Source organism: Struthio camelus, chromosome 17, assembly GCF_040807025.1.
Source record: "Struthio camelus isolate bStrCam1 chromosome 17, bStrCam1.hap1, whole genome shotgun sequence".
Taxonomy (NCBI): Eukaryota; Metazoa; Chordata; class Aves; order Struthioniformes; family Struthionidae; genus Struthio; species Struthio camelus.
In genome coordinates, this window is record NC_090958.1 from 19740905 (window position 1) to 19756264 (window position 15360).

Below are 15360 nucleotides of genomic sequence, written 5' to 3' on the forward strand. Positions count from 1 at the left end.
TGCTCTCTGCTTGTGCTCTTTGCAGGGGTCCTCTCCCCGTAAGGGGTAGCACCTGTGTTCCCTGCTAACCGCATGACTTCCCAGTATTTCCACACAAGGCCTGGGCCCCCGGGGCGTGCAGCCCCTCTGAATCGTGCCTGTCCTCCTCCCTGTCCCCCAGGTTATGCGGATCGCCTGCCCCTGACACAGTTCCGGCGCCGCTTCCAGGTGCTGGCTCCGGAGGTGATGAAGAAATACACGTCTGCCTACGAGGTGCCGGACGAGAGCAAGGTGCGTCCAGGGCAGGGGCCGGCACAGCGCGGCAGCACAGCGCTGGCCTCGAGAAGGCGTGCTGTGAGCTAAGAGCCCCTCTGGGGCTCTGCCAGCCTCTGAGCTTTTTGTGCCCTGCCTATACAATCAAGACTTTCAGTGCAATTAGGAGCAATTACTGGAGCTCCCTTGTGACAGACAGTCCCTGCTCTGGCAGTCATTGCAGCCCACATGTGCATGACGCAGGTTGTCCTCTCTCTCCAAACGGCTGGGCTGGGCCAGCATCTGCCTGCGCTGCTGGTTAGGAACTGCTTCCCCCCTCCCAGTCTTATCTATTCATTTGGTGAGATAAAAGTAGAGAGGTCGATATTGTTCCTTACATGACTGGTGGGGCTTAGAGCCCATGCCTGGGGGTCTGTGAGCCCGTGGAGCTCGGTGTCTCCTGACAGCTGTGGACAATGCTCCCTACCTCCGAGCCCGCCTGGGCTGCAGGGCTGCTGTGGGTAAGGGCACACATCTGGACAGCTGTGGATGAGGGTGCCCACCTGCAGAGCTGTGGCAACAGCGTTAGGCATGCAGGCCCCAGGGGTTCTTAAGTGCATGACTGTTTTCAGGAACTGGGAGTGAAGGAGAAAAAATACGTTCAGTGAGGCTCGGGCTAGCTTGCCAGAATTGGCAGGGCTACAGAGAAATGACAATTAGGTCCAGAAATGTGCAGAGTCAGCCTATCCGTAAAGGCACTGAGCTGTCAGCGCTCAGTGGTAATGAACAGGAGCTTCAGATCTTATGGGGCCAGCAATGGGCCTCTCACTGCATTGCTACTGACTTTGAAACGCAGTGGGCTCAGCCATGTAGCAACCATGATGTATCTTTGATTTTCCCTCTGAGGTCATGCAATACAGCCATTTAATTCATTGCCAATGTATAAAGTGTCCTCACTTCCTCCCTGTAGATCTCATCTAAAGTAAGGGATTAATCACTAGGAGAAGAGTGACTCGGTGGGTGCTGCTTTAACGCACCTTCCTCCAGATGCTCTGCTGGAGTCGCGGTCAAGGTGCGCTTGACAAGCCCCAGCGCACAGCTGAGGGAGGCTCTGGGTTGCAGGGGGACCTTTACATCCTGCTCATCCTCACCTGTCCCGTGTGGGACTGAAAACAGAGTCCTCTAGCAAGCTGCTAGGCTGTTCCTGGAATAGTAGCAAAGCTCTGCTTTTAGTCTCCCTCAGGACTGTGTTTTTGCAAATGCAGTAAACGTTCCTAGCGTGGGCTGCATTTGCCAGTGTTATTGCACCATGGAGAGGACTTTGAGAAATCAGCCTGGAAATGAAGCCTGCTATTACTTCTTTTTAATATTCAAGAACAAACTGCTTTGAAGTTTGTGCTTGCTCAGAACTGGCTGGTGGCACGGCTCTTTGGTGCTCTGGCCACCAGCCTTGCAGGGTTGATTTTGCAGGGCAGAGTTACACGCGCCGTGGCATAAAGACACATGTGGAGAGGAAAATGTGCTTTCCTTTTGCCAGCGTGGCCAGGCCCGTCGCTCGCCCTGGCAGAGCGCAGCCAGCACCGACTGCCCCAGTGCTTCCACTCCTGGAGTCGGGGTTCCTCCCCATGGCTGGGCTTTTGGGCTCCCCCAAAAGCAGATGGCTGCAGACAGGCCAAGCACTGTTTGCAGAAGACGATGGGGATAATTTAAACATTGGCTTTGGTTTTAATCTGTTTCCCTCTGCGCCCCTGGCGGATCCCATGATCGTTAGGTGTTTGAGGGCTGCTCCAGGATGGAGCAGAGCTCTCCATGGCTAGGGCTGGAGCGAAGTGGAAGAGCTGCGGTAGAGGCGGTCCGGGATGGCATGTGCCACAGGGGCAGGATCCCCAGGGAGCCAACAGAGCCAGGATTGCTCAGTGATTCCTGCAGATCAGCCCTCACGTGTCCGCAGGGGCCTGCAGAGACAGCGGCCCGAGGTGGCTCCTTGTCTCATGCTAAGCCTGCAAGTTGATGGAGCTCAGGAATGAGGGCGAAGATTTTATTTACTTGCCAGTTTTGTTTATTTCATAATAAGTTTGTAGTGAAAACTGGGGAGGCCTGCCCCCGTCCCCTGGAACGACCTCTGAAGAAGCTGCTGAGCGTTCAGGGTAGGAAGAGCCGAGAGGAGATGAATTAAACATGAACACGTGTGCTGTTGTGCAAACTGCCAGAGAATGTGTGCAAATTCAGTTAAGACCTCAGGATTTAATAAGACAAGTTTGGCAGTTGGAAAAGGTCAATATTGTTATTAAACGTGGTAAGAAGGCAGAGGGTGCCTTGTCAGCAGCGTGTAAGCAGGAGATTTGAAAAATCCCATCCTCCCTGGAGCTTGTTGTCATGAGATGTTGTTAGCAGAAGAATGCTTTTCCGTAAGCCGCATTAACCCAGCGGCTGGAGCACACGGCGGGTTTGTCTTTAGCGTGAGCGTCGCAGGGTGGTGATGAAGGCTCAGGCATGGGGTGCCCGGCTCAGTCCGGCAGCGCCCGCAGGGGTCCATGCACCAAGGAGTCGCGCCCCCGGGGGCTCACGCGTGCCGTCCTCCCCTCGCCCCGTGCGTGCGGCTCGCGGGGCCGTGGGTGCTGCTGGTCCTGCAGGCTGGGATGCTCCCACGCTGGTGGGAGCGCATGCTGGGAATGTCTCCCTTGGCTGCTTCATGTGCGTGAAAAGCGATGGCACTTACAGGAGCCTGTGATACGTCTGACAGGTCTCTTCCTAATTATTGCTCAGAGGTTTTTCAGTGATGCAAGAGAATCTTTTTCCCTTTCTTTTTCGCTGCCCACCAGGTTGGAGAAGCGCCAGGGAGCCACGGCACGTGTTCACCAGGGCCGCGGGCAGTGACGCGGCAGAGTGCTCCTAGGGAGAGTCTGGGAGCTGGAAAAGCCCCCACATAGGGTTATCCCAGGGCTCTGCTTTTCTGAGCTCTTTGGCTTTGTGAATATCCATGGGTGCTAGAGTGTTTATATTTCAGATTAACTGCATCCATTAAGGTCCAGCTCCTAGTATAAGATTTTATCTTCCTTCTAGCCCAAGCTGAACGCCCACCTTTGGTAGGTGCCATCGCTTGTACTCTGAAGTATCCAAGAAGTGCTTTTTTGCTAGTTTTAACGCCAGATGCATGTGCCAGCAGCCCCTGCTTGCATCACTCAGAGCCAAGTGCCTTGGAAATGTTTCCCAGGCGGGTTGGGCCTTTGGGAAAGGGTGGCATGAGCGGGAAGTGCAAGGCAACCTGGGGACTTTGTGCGAAGTGAAGCATTAGTGGAGGATTTTTGTTACGGTTTCTGTAGCTATAGGGTTTTCAAAACCTCTATTTGCCCAGAGAGCGTTCAGTGCCTTGAGGAAATGTGCGATATTTCTGGCTGTTGCTTCTACCACTGCTTTCACATGTTGGTCCAAAGCTCAAGGTAATTGAATTCAAGCTTCTCCTAAGATTCAGGAATAATCTTACATTTACCTCCCTGCTGGAGGGCTTGGCTCTGCACTAGCAGGCTGCTTCCTTGGACAGGATTTGGGATAAAAGCGCAGCTTTCCTTCCTGCCTCTCTCTCCAAGAATGGAGGCTTTCAGTAATGTAGCGGGACGGAAGCATCCTTGGGGCTTCTGGCTCCGAGGTGTGCTGAGATCCACTGGTGCGGCTGCACCCTCCAGGCTGTGGCCGCCTGGAGCTGGCGGCCGGCACGCGGTATCTGTCCAGACTGGAGGCGGCTGGGACGGGCGAGGGGAGCTTTCCTACAGCTGCAGGTCCCCTGCCTCATCCCCTCCAAAGCCCGCTCAGCAGACAGCCCTTTCCGACTGGCATTGCTGCTGAGAAGCTGTTTCGGAGGCTCCTCTTCTGCGCTGGGCTCCTGGCCTGCATGTAAGCCACGGATGCAACCAGCCATTTATTTTCATTTTGTGCTCTAAAAATCTTTGATTTGGAGAAGTCGTCTACAACAGCTTGCTGGGAACTGAATTGTGTCCTTTTATTCCACATTTAGGTAACAACTGTCTTGGGAATGTATGAAGTAGTCGGATGTACTTGTCAGTGTAACATTTTTTGAAAAAAATGGTAGCTTCTGGATGCTGGTTTAATATTTTGTTTACTAGCGTGTCTCATGAGATCTACCAATATCTTTTAAGGGTTCTCGATGATATTTCTGTAAAAAAAAATCCCAGACTGGAGAAATGCACATGGACTGAGGTTTCATTGCAAACCTGAACAAGAGCAAGTTTAATGAAAGACTTTTTTAGGTGCAGGATCCTGAGCAAATTTGGGGCCTGTTTTTTAAGAAATAATAAGCCCATATAGATAGAGCTGCAGTTACTGTTGTTGGAAATCAAGTCAGTAGAGTCTGAGCTGAAAGCAGTGAAGGATATTTTTGGTTGGTCTGTATTTTCTGTAGGGATGATATAGTTGCTCACACTCCCAAATTAAATAGAAACTTAGAACAAAGTTTCTTTTGAAATTTCCCTAATCTAATCTGTGCTGTTTGGCAAGTATCACCTTCCGTGCATTTTTGCTGGCTGCGCAGCGCGGCGAGGGCTGGAGGGGGAGAGGCAAGCGCACGAGAGTTACAGCGGGGCCGGGGGGCCCCAATGTGCCTACGATGCCCAGGGAATATTGCTAATGAACGTGCTTGACGTGTCTCGTGAGCAAACTCACAGTGGGGCTGACAGGCTGAAATCTGTCTGCTGGGAGATCATGCTGCGTTTTTTCTCCAGGAACTAACAATTATTTTTCTGCCTGCTTCGATTTTAAAAGAAAAGTAATGTTAAATGTTTAATAGAGACCGAGGGGAGGGTGTCCTTTTGCATGGGGGGAGGAGACGAGGGTGCAGGTATGAAGAATCACTGCAGACTCCAGAAGTGAGGTGGTCTTTGCTGCTGATGTGCTTTGGTGCGTGGGGGTGCTGGGCATGGCGAGGGACCTCTTTGGTCGCTAGGACAGGATGTTACCCCACTGCGGACAGCGGACACCGAAGCAAGCTGCTGGTGGTGCTGAGCCTGGGGGCAGCTCTGCATGTGGGTTTCAAGCGGGGTGCACCCTGGCCTGGTTCCCGTACGCACCAGCGGGTCCCTATCCCTGCGTGTCTGCAGGCTCTGCCTTGGCTCTGGCACGCACAGACCACGTCTGAGCCCCGCGCACGAGTGGAGGGTCTGGGTAACGCCTTGATGTGCTCCTTCTCCACAGGCGATAGAAGAGCTCTTCCAGGTGCTCGACCTAGAGAAGAAAAGTGTCGCAGTAGGGCGCAGCCAGGTATGGTGGCTAAAATCTCTGTTTCTCCCCGGGTATCGATGTGTATGAGCATTCCCATTTCCAGCCAGGCACTGTCAGTTATCCTGAGCTTTCCAAAATGAGGAAAAGCATCTCCTCTACTTCTTGCTGCAAAGCTTCCCAGAGTGCCTGGCTGGGTGATGGACCAAAGCCTCTGTGAAAACTGAGGAGGAAGGCTCCCAATTCCCATTTGAAAGCATTACCCCAGGTAAACAAGGTACCTAATCATTGAAATCCAGCTCCTAGTGGCATTTAAGTACCTAATTACCTTTGATTTCCCACTGAAATAAATGGGGCTTAGGAAGCTCGTGGTCTGTGAGGGATTGAGGTTAAAAGGCTGCTGAATTGGGCAGCTGCAGATGCAATAGTTGTCACAGCAACAAAATCTGAACTTGAAGCTGATAATCTCAAAGACAAATTAATTTTGTATGCAGGCTTTTAGCCCTCGGAGTCTATAAAGAAAGAATTCATGGAGCAGTTCTGTGAAGCAACATAACTTTCTTTCATCCTGCGTACTGCAGTTTGCAATTATCTCTTCTGTGAAACTCTTGTACTTAATCAATAGCGTGATAGCAGCTGCAGTCACATCTTGTTATATAGGAGTTAGTTTTGCCGTCACTTTGAGCATTGATTTTGTACTAGCTTCTAAAACTCACTGGCTTGTGAAGTTAATACAGACATTAATGAGACAATCAAATAGGTGGTGAAGCAATCATAGCATTATCTCAAGAAAGTGAGTTTCCTTGGAATTGTGCTTTGATTCAATTTGCCATCTTTAAAATGCAGCTCTTTAAGTATGCCACGAGGTTCACAAATGTAGCTGATTTTTTATTAAAATGGAATTATGCAAATGGTGCACAGTATTTGGAAGCCATTGGTCCACATCCCAACAGCTTCAGCAGACAGTGGCTGAGAGATATCTTATATTCTGAAAGATCAATAGTGGGTTAAATTCAACGGCATTAGCAGATCTGTATTGTTTTTGACATCTTTATGGCAAGTTCAGATGAAGAAGATGATGTGGCTAATTTTGTTTTTCCCATTGTAAACTAGCATCTATTTTCTGTTGCTATTATCAGTGTGTGGTCAGTGTGTGTGTGTGTGTGTGTTATTGGAAATGCCTTTTCCAGCAGAGGTGCCAACATTGTCTTTGCAGAGGGCAGGAAATGTGCAGTGACCCATGGAAAAAGTTCTAAGGATTTACAACTTCTTGTAAATGGTTGATGCTTATGTCAAAAAGGAAGAAGAGAGAGGAGGACAGTGAAGTGCCTGGGGAGGGTGTTTAGCACTGAAGTCGCTGTGAAACTGAGGGAGACAGGGCAGCTGGCACCTCTACGGGGCCGCGTTTGACCCTGTGATAGTGACTCAGGGTGTTGGAGAGGGCTGGAGGTGGAGGAGGGGGTGTGAGGGAGACACAGTTGGCCAGGGGGCTCGGCAGGAGGCGGATGGAGCCTGTCTGAGGACCTTGGGTATCTGACAGAGCTTGGGGAGGCTGCCTTACGCTGGCCAGCAATATGGACCATCGGTAGTGGGCAGGTTTCGTTTCTTGGCTGGATGGATGCTGGTGATAGACCCTATTCTAGGGGAGAGTAACTGCCTCTGCTTGCTGCCAGGTTTTCCTGAAGCCGGGGGTCATCTCCAGGCTGGAGAAGCAGCGCAACAAGCTGATATCCCAGAAAATGATCCTCCTTCAGGCGGCTTGCAAGGGCTTCCTCAGCCGGCAGAAATTCAAGAGGTTGAAGGTACCTTGGTCATGAATACCCTGTGTACACCACAGCATGGGGTTGGGCCACTGCAGAGGGTTCAGAGCTGCTGTGACATGGCCAAGTGCCCCTCATGGGACTGGGTACAGCCCCTCTGGGCTGAGCGCGCTGCTCCTTTGAACAGTAGTGCAGAGCCCCATGCACCACCGGGAGTGGCCTGCTGGTGGCTGCGGCGTGTCGTGCTGCCTGTCCCCTCCTAAGCTGAGCTGCTCCGTCTGCTTGCTGCTCGGTCCAGCACATCCCTTCCCCACCCGGTGCCGGCTGAGCGGCCCAGCCCGGCCCTTCCTGGCAGCAGACCCAGGTCGTGGCTGGACGGGTGCCACTGCAGGCCATGTCTCCTTGCAGATTCAGCACCTCGCCATTCGGTGCATCCAGAAGAACCTGGTGGTCTTCCAGGCTGTGAGGCACTGGCCCTGGTGGCAGCTGATGAGCCGTGTGCGGCCCTTGCTCAGCATCAATGTTGCAGAAGATCAGCTCCGTGCCAAAGAAGTATGTACCATGCAAAGGGACAGGATGGCGTGGGATGGGATGAGATGTTTTAGGGGTACTGCTTAGTGGGCTTGTCGAATTGGAGGTACCTTCTGCCATGGAGACAGGTTATGATGGCTATCCAGAAGTGTTTATGTTCTTAGCACTGCATTTTTTGCCCTGAGTAATGTGTCACGTAGAGCTATGGAAGAAGAAATAACCCTCCTCCTTCCTTGGAGGGACAGTTGCAGGTGCACAGATGTCCCACAGTCCAAACCCTGTTCCAGGCGCATGGCTGTCCATGTGCCCTCCCGACTCGCCAGGGCTATGCCGGGTCCCTCGAGCTCTGGACCCTGAGCCCCTTGCCAGCTGGCACCCCACATCAGTCTCTGGGATGACAGAGGAGATGAGAGATGAGCAAGCAAAATCCATCCTTGACATAAGGGACTCTGCTCTGTAATGTCACTAGAGTTGTGCTTGCTTCCACCAGAGCTGAAATTGGTGGTGGGAGACTATTTAATAGATATTTGCTGACCCAGGAAAGCCACCTTTCAGCCTTTCTCACAGTGTGCAACCTGTGCTAAATTCCTAGTCTGGCTTTCCTGCTCCTCTTCTTGCCTTAGTGAAGTTTTAACAAGATGTTTTTAGGCTGGGTCAGACGAAATAAAAGCTGGCCAAGTGTGCGTTTCCCTCTCAAGACTTGCCTGGGTTCCACCAGGCCCCACCACCCATTGGCCTCTATTTTTATCACATTTCTGCACATTTCTGCCTCTGTTCACCACTGGACATCAAAGCAGGACAACCCTGCAACCAGAAGCTCTTTTTGCAGTTATAGTGAGCCTGCCTGAAAGAGAATCACACAAACCCATGTTCCTTTGCAGCTGCTCTCTGATAGCCTGCCAGGTTTGCAAGGAACACTTGATGAGCAAAATTCAGACGTTTGGATGCTCATCCCAAGCTTTTGAGGTTTGCTTCTTTCTCATAAAATGTGCTCTGTGCATACGCCAAAGCTGACATTCCCTCCAACAAAATTCACGTCAGGAGTTATAGTGCTAGCAATTTGCAGTGAGCGGCCTTCAAATTTGGCTGGTAAATTTTCTTAATAAGGCAGTTATGTCTCTCCCAGTTATTTTTAACAGAAAACAGTGTATTCATAAATAAACTGGGGATGTTGGAGCTCTCAAAATCATTTTTTTTCTTTTTTTTGTAATTTTACCTAGAAGGAGCTGGCAGCACTAAGAAGAAAGCTGGAAAAATCAGAGCAGTCATGCAACGAGCTCAGGCAGAACTCAGAAAAGCTGGAAAGTAAGGTAAAGCCTGAGAAATGTCTCTGTGCACACCCGTGGATCCTCACGTGGGTCCCATTAGAAATTGAGCTGCATCATGGTAATTATGGACAGCAATACAAGGAGTCGAATGGGAATGTCGCCTTGTCACATGCTGGGTGCAAGAAGGACTGGGCTAAGGCCGTTTGCACCCATGTCACTGCCTTGCAATCTGTATAGAGCAAATGCTGCAGTTTGGGTTTTCTAGCACCGGGTTTCTACCAGTGCCTCCCCAGCCTTGACTGGTGTCAGACCAGCGAGGCTGGGGAGCTGTTGCTGTGCTAGTATTTGCACATGCCTCCACACTCCTTGAAGAGCTGGGTTTTTTTGTTTTTAATTGCCCAAGAAGGTTACCTAGTGATTAATTTTAACAGGTCACAGGCATGAAATGTTCCGCTTTGTCTCTGTGTGGGAAGCCAGCAGCTCTTTACTGCTATCTGCCTGGAGATCTGAGCTGAGAGGGCTGTTTCTCGGGGAGCAATCATTGTTTGCTGCTTGCTGCTGTTTAAGTTGCTCAGCAGTTGTTTCTTTTTAAGGCCTTTTATGTCAAGGTCCTGCAGCCAGTGCCTGATGAGAGATCTCGCGCCTGCTGTACTGTGTGATTGTGCTCGGAGGAAGCAGTGATTAGCAAAGGGGTGGGAAAGAGGGAGCTGCAGGAGTCTGAGTTGCCGGCTAAATCAGTGCAGCTAGAGGTTGATTCTGCAGGACCCAGGTGGGCTGCGAGGCCTGACCCCCCGGGGCCAGCATCCCTGCACGGCACCCGATGGGGCCCTGGCTTGCCAGAGCAGAGGACCACGGCAAGCGAGTTGGCGTCTCCAGAGAGAACCTCATCTCTCGTCTCCACAAATCTCCTCTGGCTTTGACACTCCATGCATCTGCCCTTGTTCCCCGGCCGTGGTCCCCTCGGCTGTCCCCGGTCCCGGCCCCGTGCTCCTGGCCGCGTCCCCGGGCAGGGCTGCTGCCGCGTCCCGGCTAGTGCTCTCCCGACGCAGCGAGGAGGTGCGGGGAGGGAGCGCTGTCGCCTCGCGCTGCCATGGCTTGCCACGGACGCAGAGCATTAGAGTGCTGAAAAATGGCAGTGCAAATGTAATCCGTTCTCCTGACAAAGACTATAATGAGAATAGGAAATTATATACAAATGTATCATATTCTCATTACACTCTCCAGATTGCAATCTTGGCGACCTCCGCAGACACCAGCAGTAGCTTAGTTTAATGTAACGAATGTAATAATGAGGAGAAAGCACGTAGTGAAAATACCCTGCCTTTCCCCGGCTTTCCGCGTGACCCGCGTGAGCGGCGGTAGCGCAACAGCAGCCGCGTTGGGTTCCTCTCCGGGAGGCAGCTGCTCTGCTGCCTAATTGCTCGCTGTCAGCAAGGCAGGCACGGAGGCTTGTGCGGGGCCGCCGTGCCCGTGCTCGGGGCCACCCTCAGATGCCCGGGCTTGTGCGTGACCCCGGGGAAGGAAAACCAAGAGACGGTTTCGGTTAGCAGCAGGAGGAGAGGCTCTGAGGCTGCGGTGAGCACCCTGGGGTGTGAGGCTGTTGCCCCACCAGGAGCAGCCGAGCCAGGTGGTGGCACCGTGCCCCGGCTGGGGTCGGACACCCTTGTCCCGCAGCCTCCTCTGAGATTACACGGCAGCGAGCGGTAGTGCCTGGGATGCCTCGGCGTTAGCCGTCGTCAGGCGTGCTGGCTTCTCTGGTCCTGCATGGAGCGCTCGGCGTCTGTCCTTGTGCTACACTACTGCTCTGGTTAACAATATCCTCCATCCGCCCGCCTCCGTTGGAGATGGGATCGCGCCGTGAGCTTGGCGGCTACGAAGGGCTAACATGGCTACAGAGGGCTGATGCTTTACGACAGAGCTAGAATACCTGCTCCCTTGGGAAAGAAAAGCCTATTGAGTTTGCTTACCTGAGTTACGCTTGTTGGACCTCCAGAAGAGGCTGCGTAGCCTTCCTGCGACGTGTGAAGTGCTTTAGAAAGCCACCATAATGCTGTCAGAGGGAGGAGAAAGACCATTTTGTGTCTCTTGTGCTGGTTTCCTGGGTGTTTTGTAGGTGAAAAGGGCGGTTCAGAGATGCTGGTCCGGTGGCCTCTGCGGCCCCTCATGGGCACGGACCAGCTCAGCCAGATTAAAGGGATCACGTCTGCTTGGCAAAAAGTAGAATTAATTCTCCAGATTAATAATTTACTTCTTCATTCACGTGCTTTTTGTTTCAAATGAGATTTAATGCTAATCAGCCAGGAGAGTGCAGAAATCTCGTTAGTCCTGATTGCAGCACGCTGCAGGGAGCAAGCCACGGGCTGCACGGCGCTGGCGGGTGCGCCGCAGCCGCGTGAGCGGGCGGTCGAGGCGTTCAGTGGGTCAGTGGCCTGCCGCTCTCGGTGCTGCGATGGGAAGGTGGAAGGGGCAGCAGGTGCCGGAGAAGGCAGGTCCCCGCGGCCCGTCCCCGTCCCCGGGCACGTGTCGCGCTCTGGCAGCTGCAATGACTTGGCTCCAGAAGGCAAAGCAGACCTGCAGGGCGAATCCCGTCCTTTGTAAAGTCAGGGAACTTTTCATCCGAACTTGCCAGTTCTCGTATACGGAGGGCTGACCGCAGCCCCACATGAGCGCCGTCATGCTCGTGGGAGAGGAAACTTGAGAGGCCTGATGTATCACTGGGTTCACTGACCTTTATCTTAGTTTTTAATTTAGCAGAGTAGCAGAGATCAGGATTATAGCAGAGTCCAAGGGCAGACGTGTGAGTCCGGTGAAGCGTGGCACGCGCTGCCATGCTGAGTGTGCACCAGAAAGTAGGTCGACTCTTGCAAGCTTTCAAAAACATTTGATCTTTAAATGCATGTCAAGCAAAAGCCTGTGTGCGCTGCAGCCCCTCGGGGGTACTGGGACAGTCTTCCTGCCCTTGCAACAGGGAAATCCCCCATCGCTTTGATGAGGCTTCTAGCTTTAGCAAAGTATTCGAGTCTCACAATAAGTTTCACCTCTTCCTTGTTTTGTTAAAAAACGGGCAACGATGAGTGCATATTTGGAGGCTTTCCCGTGAGTGATGTATCACCCGTGCACGGGGGTGCCTATCCATCTCTGCACAAACCCCGCAGCCCACCGCGACGGGCGCCGACCCCGGGGCAGACGCGCCCACGTGGCGGCGCCTGGCTCAGCTGGGACGTCCCCGCGGGCGCCCTGCCGGTTCCCCCAGGCTTGGGAACCAGCAGGTCGTGCCGCGGGCCGGCGGCCGGGGGCAGCTCCGGCGCAGCCCGGCCTCACCCGCGGCGCCTCTGCCAGATCATCGACCTGACGACGGAGCTCGCGGACGAGCGCTACAAGGGCGACGCCGCCTGCCAGGCCCTGGACGCGGAGCGGGCCGAGAGGCTGCGGGCCGGGCGCCAGCTGCAGGAGCTGCAGGTAGGGCAGCGCCGGGCACGGGGCCACGTGCCCTCGGGGAGCTCCGGCATCGCGAGGAGCTGGGAGAGCTGCTCCCGTTCCTTCTTGGGTGTTTTCCAGAGCAAACACGACCAAGTGCAGAAGAAGCTGGAGTCAGTGGAAAAGCAGCTGGAAGAAGCCCAGCAGCTGGTTCAGCTGCGTGAGATGAAGCTCAGCGGCTCTGGAGGAGGTAGGGGCATCTCCAGGGTGCTTAAGGTCCGTTTTGTGCTCTAACATGATGAGGAGGCTGCTAGGGTGGTGGGGAGGGAAGGTTCCACTCCCGCAGCCGCGGACACGGGGAGGGAGGCGACGGGACGGGGCCAGCGGCCAGTGGATAGCGGGGGCGCGAGGGCCGGTCCTGCCCCGGCACGGCTGCTCGGACGGCGTGCGCGCCTGAGCCCGCGCGCCCGGGTCTCCGGGCCCCTGCGTTCACAGAGGGCGAGTGGCAAGTGCGATTCGACTGCGCTCAGACGGAGATCGGGTTTCTGCGGAAGCGGCTGGCCCAGCTGGAGGAGCGGCTGGAGGCCGAGCTGAGCGCGAGGACGCAGCTGGAGCAGAAGGTGAGCGGGGCTGCGGCGCGCTGGGCTCGCGCGGCCCGCCGCCCAGGGAGCTGGTCGCGGGCAGACCCCTGGCCTGGCCCGGCGCCCTGCGGCCGGCAGCGAGGAAGCCAGCGTGCTGCCCTGAGCAAGGCCTCCGAGTCAGGTCACATCCCCTAAGAGTAACATAAAGAAAGGCGTATTACTATTCATGGTACATTAACGAGTGATGAAAAAGCAACCTATTCTTAGGAGCTTGGGTAATGCAAAACAGCCCATTTGCTTTCAGATAGTTAGTTTGGAATTACAGACTTCATTAACGATTTCGCCTATTTAAAGACTTTCCCTAATGACTCTGTTCCCTGGCTTGTGAGAGCTCTGCGCATCTCTGTGCCCAGATGCGCAGATGCAAATGTGCTGCAGATCCTTGGAGGAAATCCTTTCCACCTTGTTCCCTGGGTGCTCCCTTTCGCACAGAAAAGAGATCAGATGTTCTCGGCTCTCAGCCTTGCTGAGCCAGGCGTGAGGGCACTGGCACACAGCCGGGTACAGGCGAGATACGTGGAGCGTCAGAGGTTAAGGCACGTGGGTGGGTTTGTTCTTGTTCAGCAGAAGGTCTCAAGGTGCAACGACCTGGAGCTCGAGCAGGAGCGGGACTGGGCAGCCCCTGGCCCCGTGCGTGGCTGTGCAGCCTGCCCGCGCCTCGGGAGCTGCGTTGCCCCCGCGCGCCCCGTGCCCTCTCTGCGGGGAGCATTCGGCTTTGGAAAAGCCTGGCCAGGAGGGTTGCACCTGAAGGGCAAAGGCCTGGCCCCATCCCCTGCTGTTCCCGGCCTCGAGCCTGGTCCAGCCGCCACTGCTCGCGGGAAGCCCCGAGGCCGAGCCGGGCTGAGCGTGCTGCGACCCTCGCCGGAGGTGCCGCTGGGCGCGCGTGCCGCAGCAGCGATGCCTGCACCGCTCACAGCCGCGTCGCCCCGCAGCTCGGCGAGGTGCAGGCTGCTTACGACGCTGCCAAGAAGGCGGCCCAGCAGATGCGGAGGAAGTGCAAGCGGCTGGCCTGCGACCTGGAGGACACGCGGGTGCTCACGGAGAGCCAGCAGAGCCGCAGCCACGAGCTGGAGAAGAAGCAGAAGAAGTAAGGCTGGGATGTGGGCAGGGAGGGAAGTGCTGCGGAAGAGCTGCGGCTGCAGCAGGGCCGGGCGGAGGGGCCAGGATGCTCGGCCCCGATTGCCTTTACTTGTCTTTGTTATTCGCTGTTACTGCGTCACCCAGGAGCGAGCAGCCCTGCTCCGTGCTGCTGGGTGCTCCCTGGCCACCCCCGGGAAGGCAGGGCGGCCGCTCCAGACGCAGCATGTGCGTGCCGGCACACATCGGCACACACCTGCACACGCCTGCGCATGCCTGCACATGCCTGCATGCATCTGCACACGCTGGCACACGCTGGCACACACCTGCACATGCCGACCTGCGTCTTGGTGCAGGGCAGGCGAGCGCCCGCCCTTGGATGGCGGGAGGTTGTTCAAGCAAGGCACCGAGAGGAGGTGCTTGGCTGCGGGGAGCAACCCACTTCCCTCTTTGGGCGCCAGCTCATCGTGCAGGGCTTGTGCCCTCCTAGCCTCCTGTGCCTCAGCGTGCGAGTGACATGCGAGCTTGCCTTTAGCCGCAGGCTGCTGCTAACATGAAACTGAGAACAGCTTCCCGTCCTAAAGGGGAGCCCCCGTGGCAGGCGGAGCTGTTAGGATTCCTCCGCTGCCCGGCATTTGAACACGCTCGCCTGCAACAGGCACCGGCGCGGAGCCTGCAGCCAGCAAGCCCTGCCCTGGCTTTCCTTTTGGTGCTGAGTTCGCGGAGGGTCTGTTATTTTTATCTACTCCTGAAAATGTACCAAATGGGAAGGTTATTTTACATCCTATTGCTGTGTGACTGTAACACATTTCCATAAGAAAAATCACTCCATAATGAAATGTGCTGTGGCATCACGCAGCGGGACTGCTTACTGCTCGGACAGCACAGGCAGGAGGAGGACACGGCACAGGCGGGCGGGTTTGCGAGGAAACCGGGCCGACTCGTGTTCCCCTGGGAGCAGAGTCGGCCCTCGTGATGGGTGTACCTGGCTTCGATGCGCTCTGGCTGCGGACGCCCCGTGATGGGAGCACAGTTAGCAAATTATACACCTTGTTTGGGGAAAGGGAGCCCAGAGTTTGTGTTCCCAGCCTGGCAGCCAAGAAACAGTCCCCAGCATTTTAGTGCGGCTCTTAGGTACCGGTGAAAGGAATAGGTTTTCTGCCCAGAAACAGCAGACCCAAACCAAACTGGCATGGAAAACATGGG

General features: G+C 54.8%; 1 protein-coding gene across 1 annotated transcript in view; it reads left to right on the plus strand.

Moving 5' to 3' along the window:
• Window positions 1–15360, plus strand: part of MYO18B (myosin XVIIIB) — a 103236-nt gene that overhangs the window by 45503 nt on the left and 42373 nt on the right. The window contains exons 24-32 of the mRNA XM_068911514.1: window positions 161–270; window positions 5437–5502; window positions 7134–7262; window positions 7629–7772; window positions 8972–9061; window positions 12359–12478; window positions 12578–12686; window positions 12932–13056; window positions 14010–14164. Coding sequence (XP_068767615.1) covers window positions 161–270; window positions 5437–5502; window positions 7134–7262; window positions 7629–7772; window positions 8972–9061; window positions 12359–12478; window positions 12578–12686; window positions 12932–13056; window positions 14010–14164 — 1048 coding nt within the window. The remainder of the gene's footprint in view (window positions 1–160; window positions 271–5436; window positions 5503–7133; window positions 7263–7628; window positions 7773–8971; window positions 9062–12358; window positions 12479–12577; window positions 12687–12931; window positions 13057–14009; window positions 14165–15360) is intronic.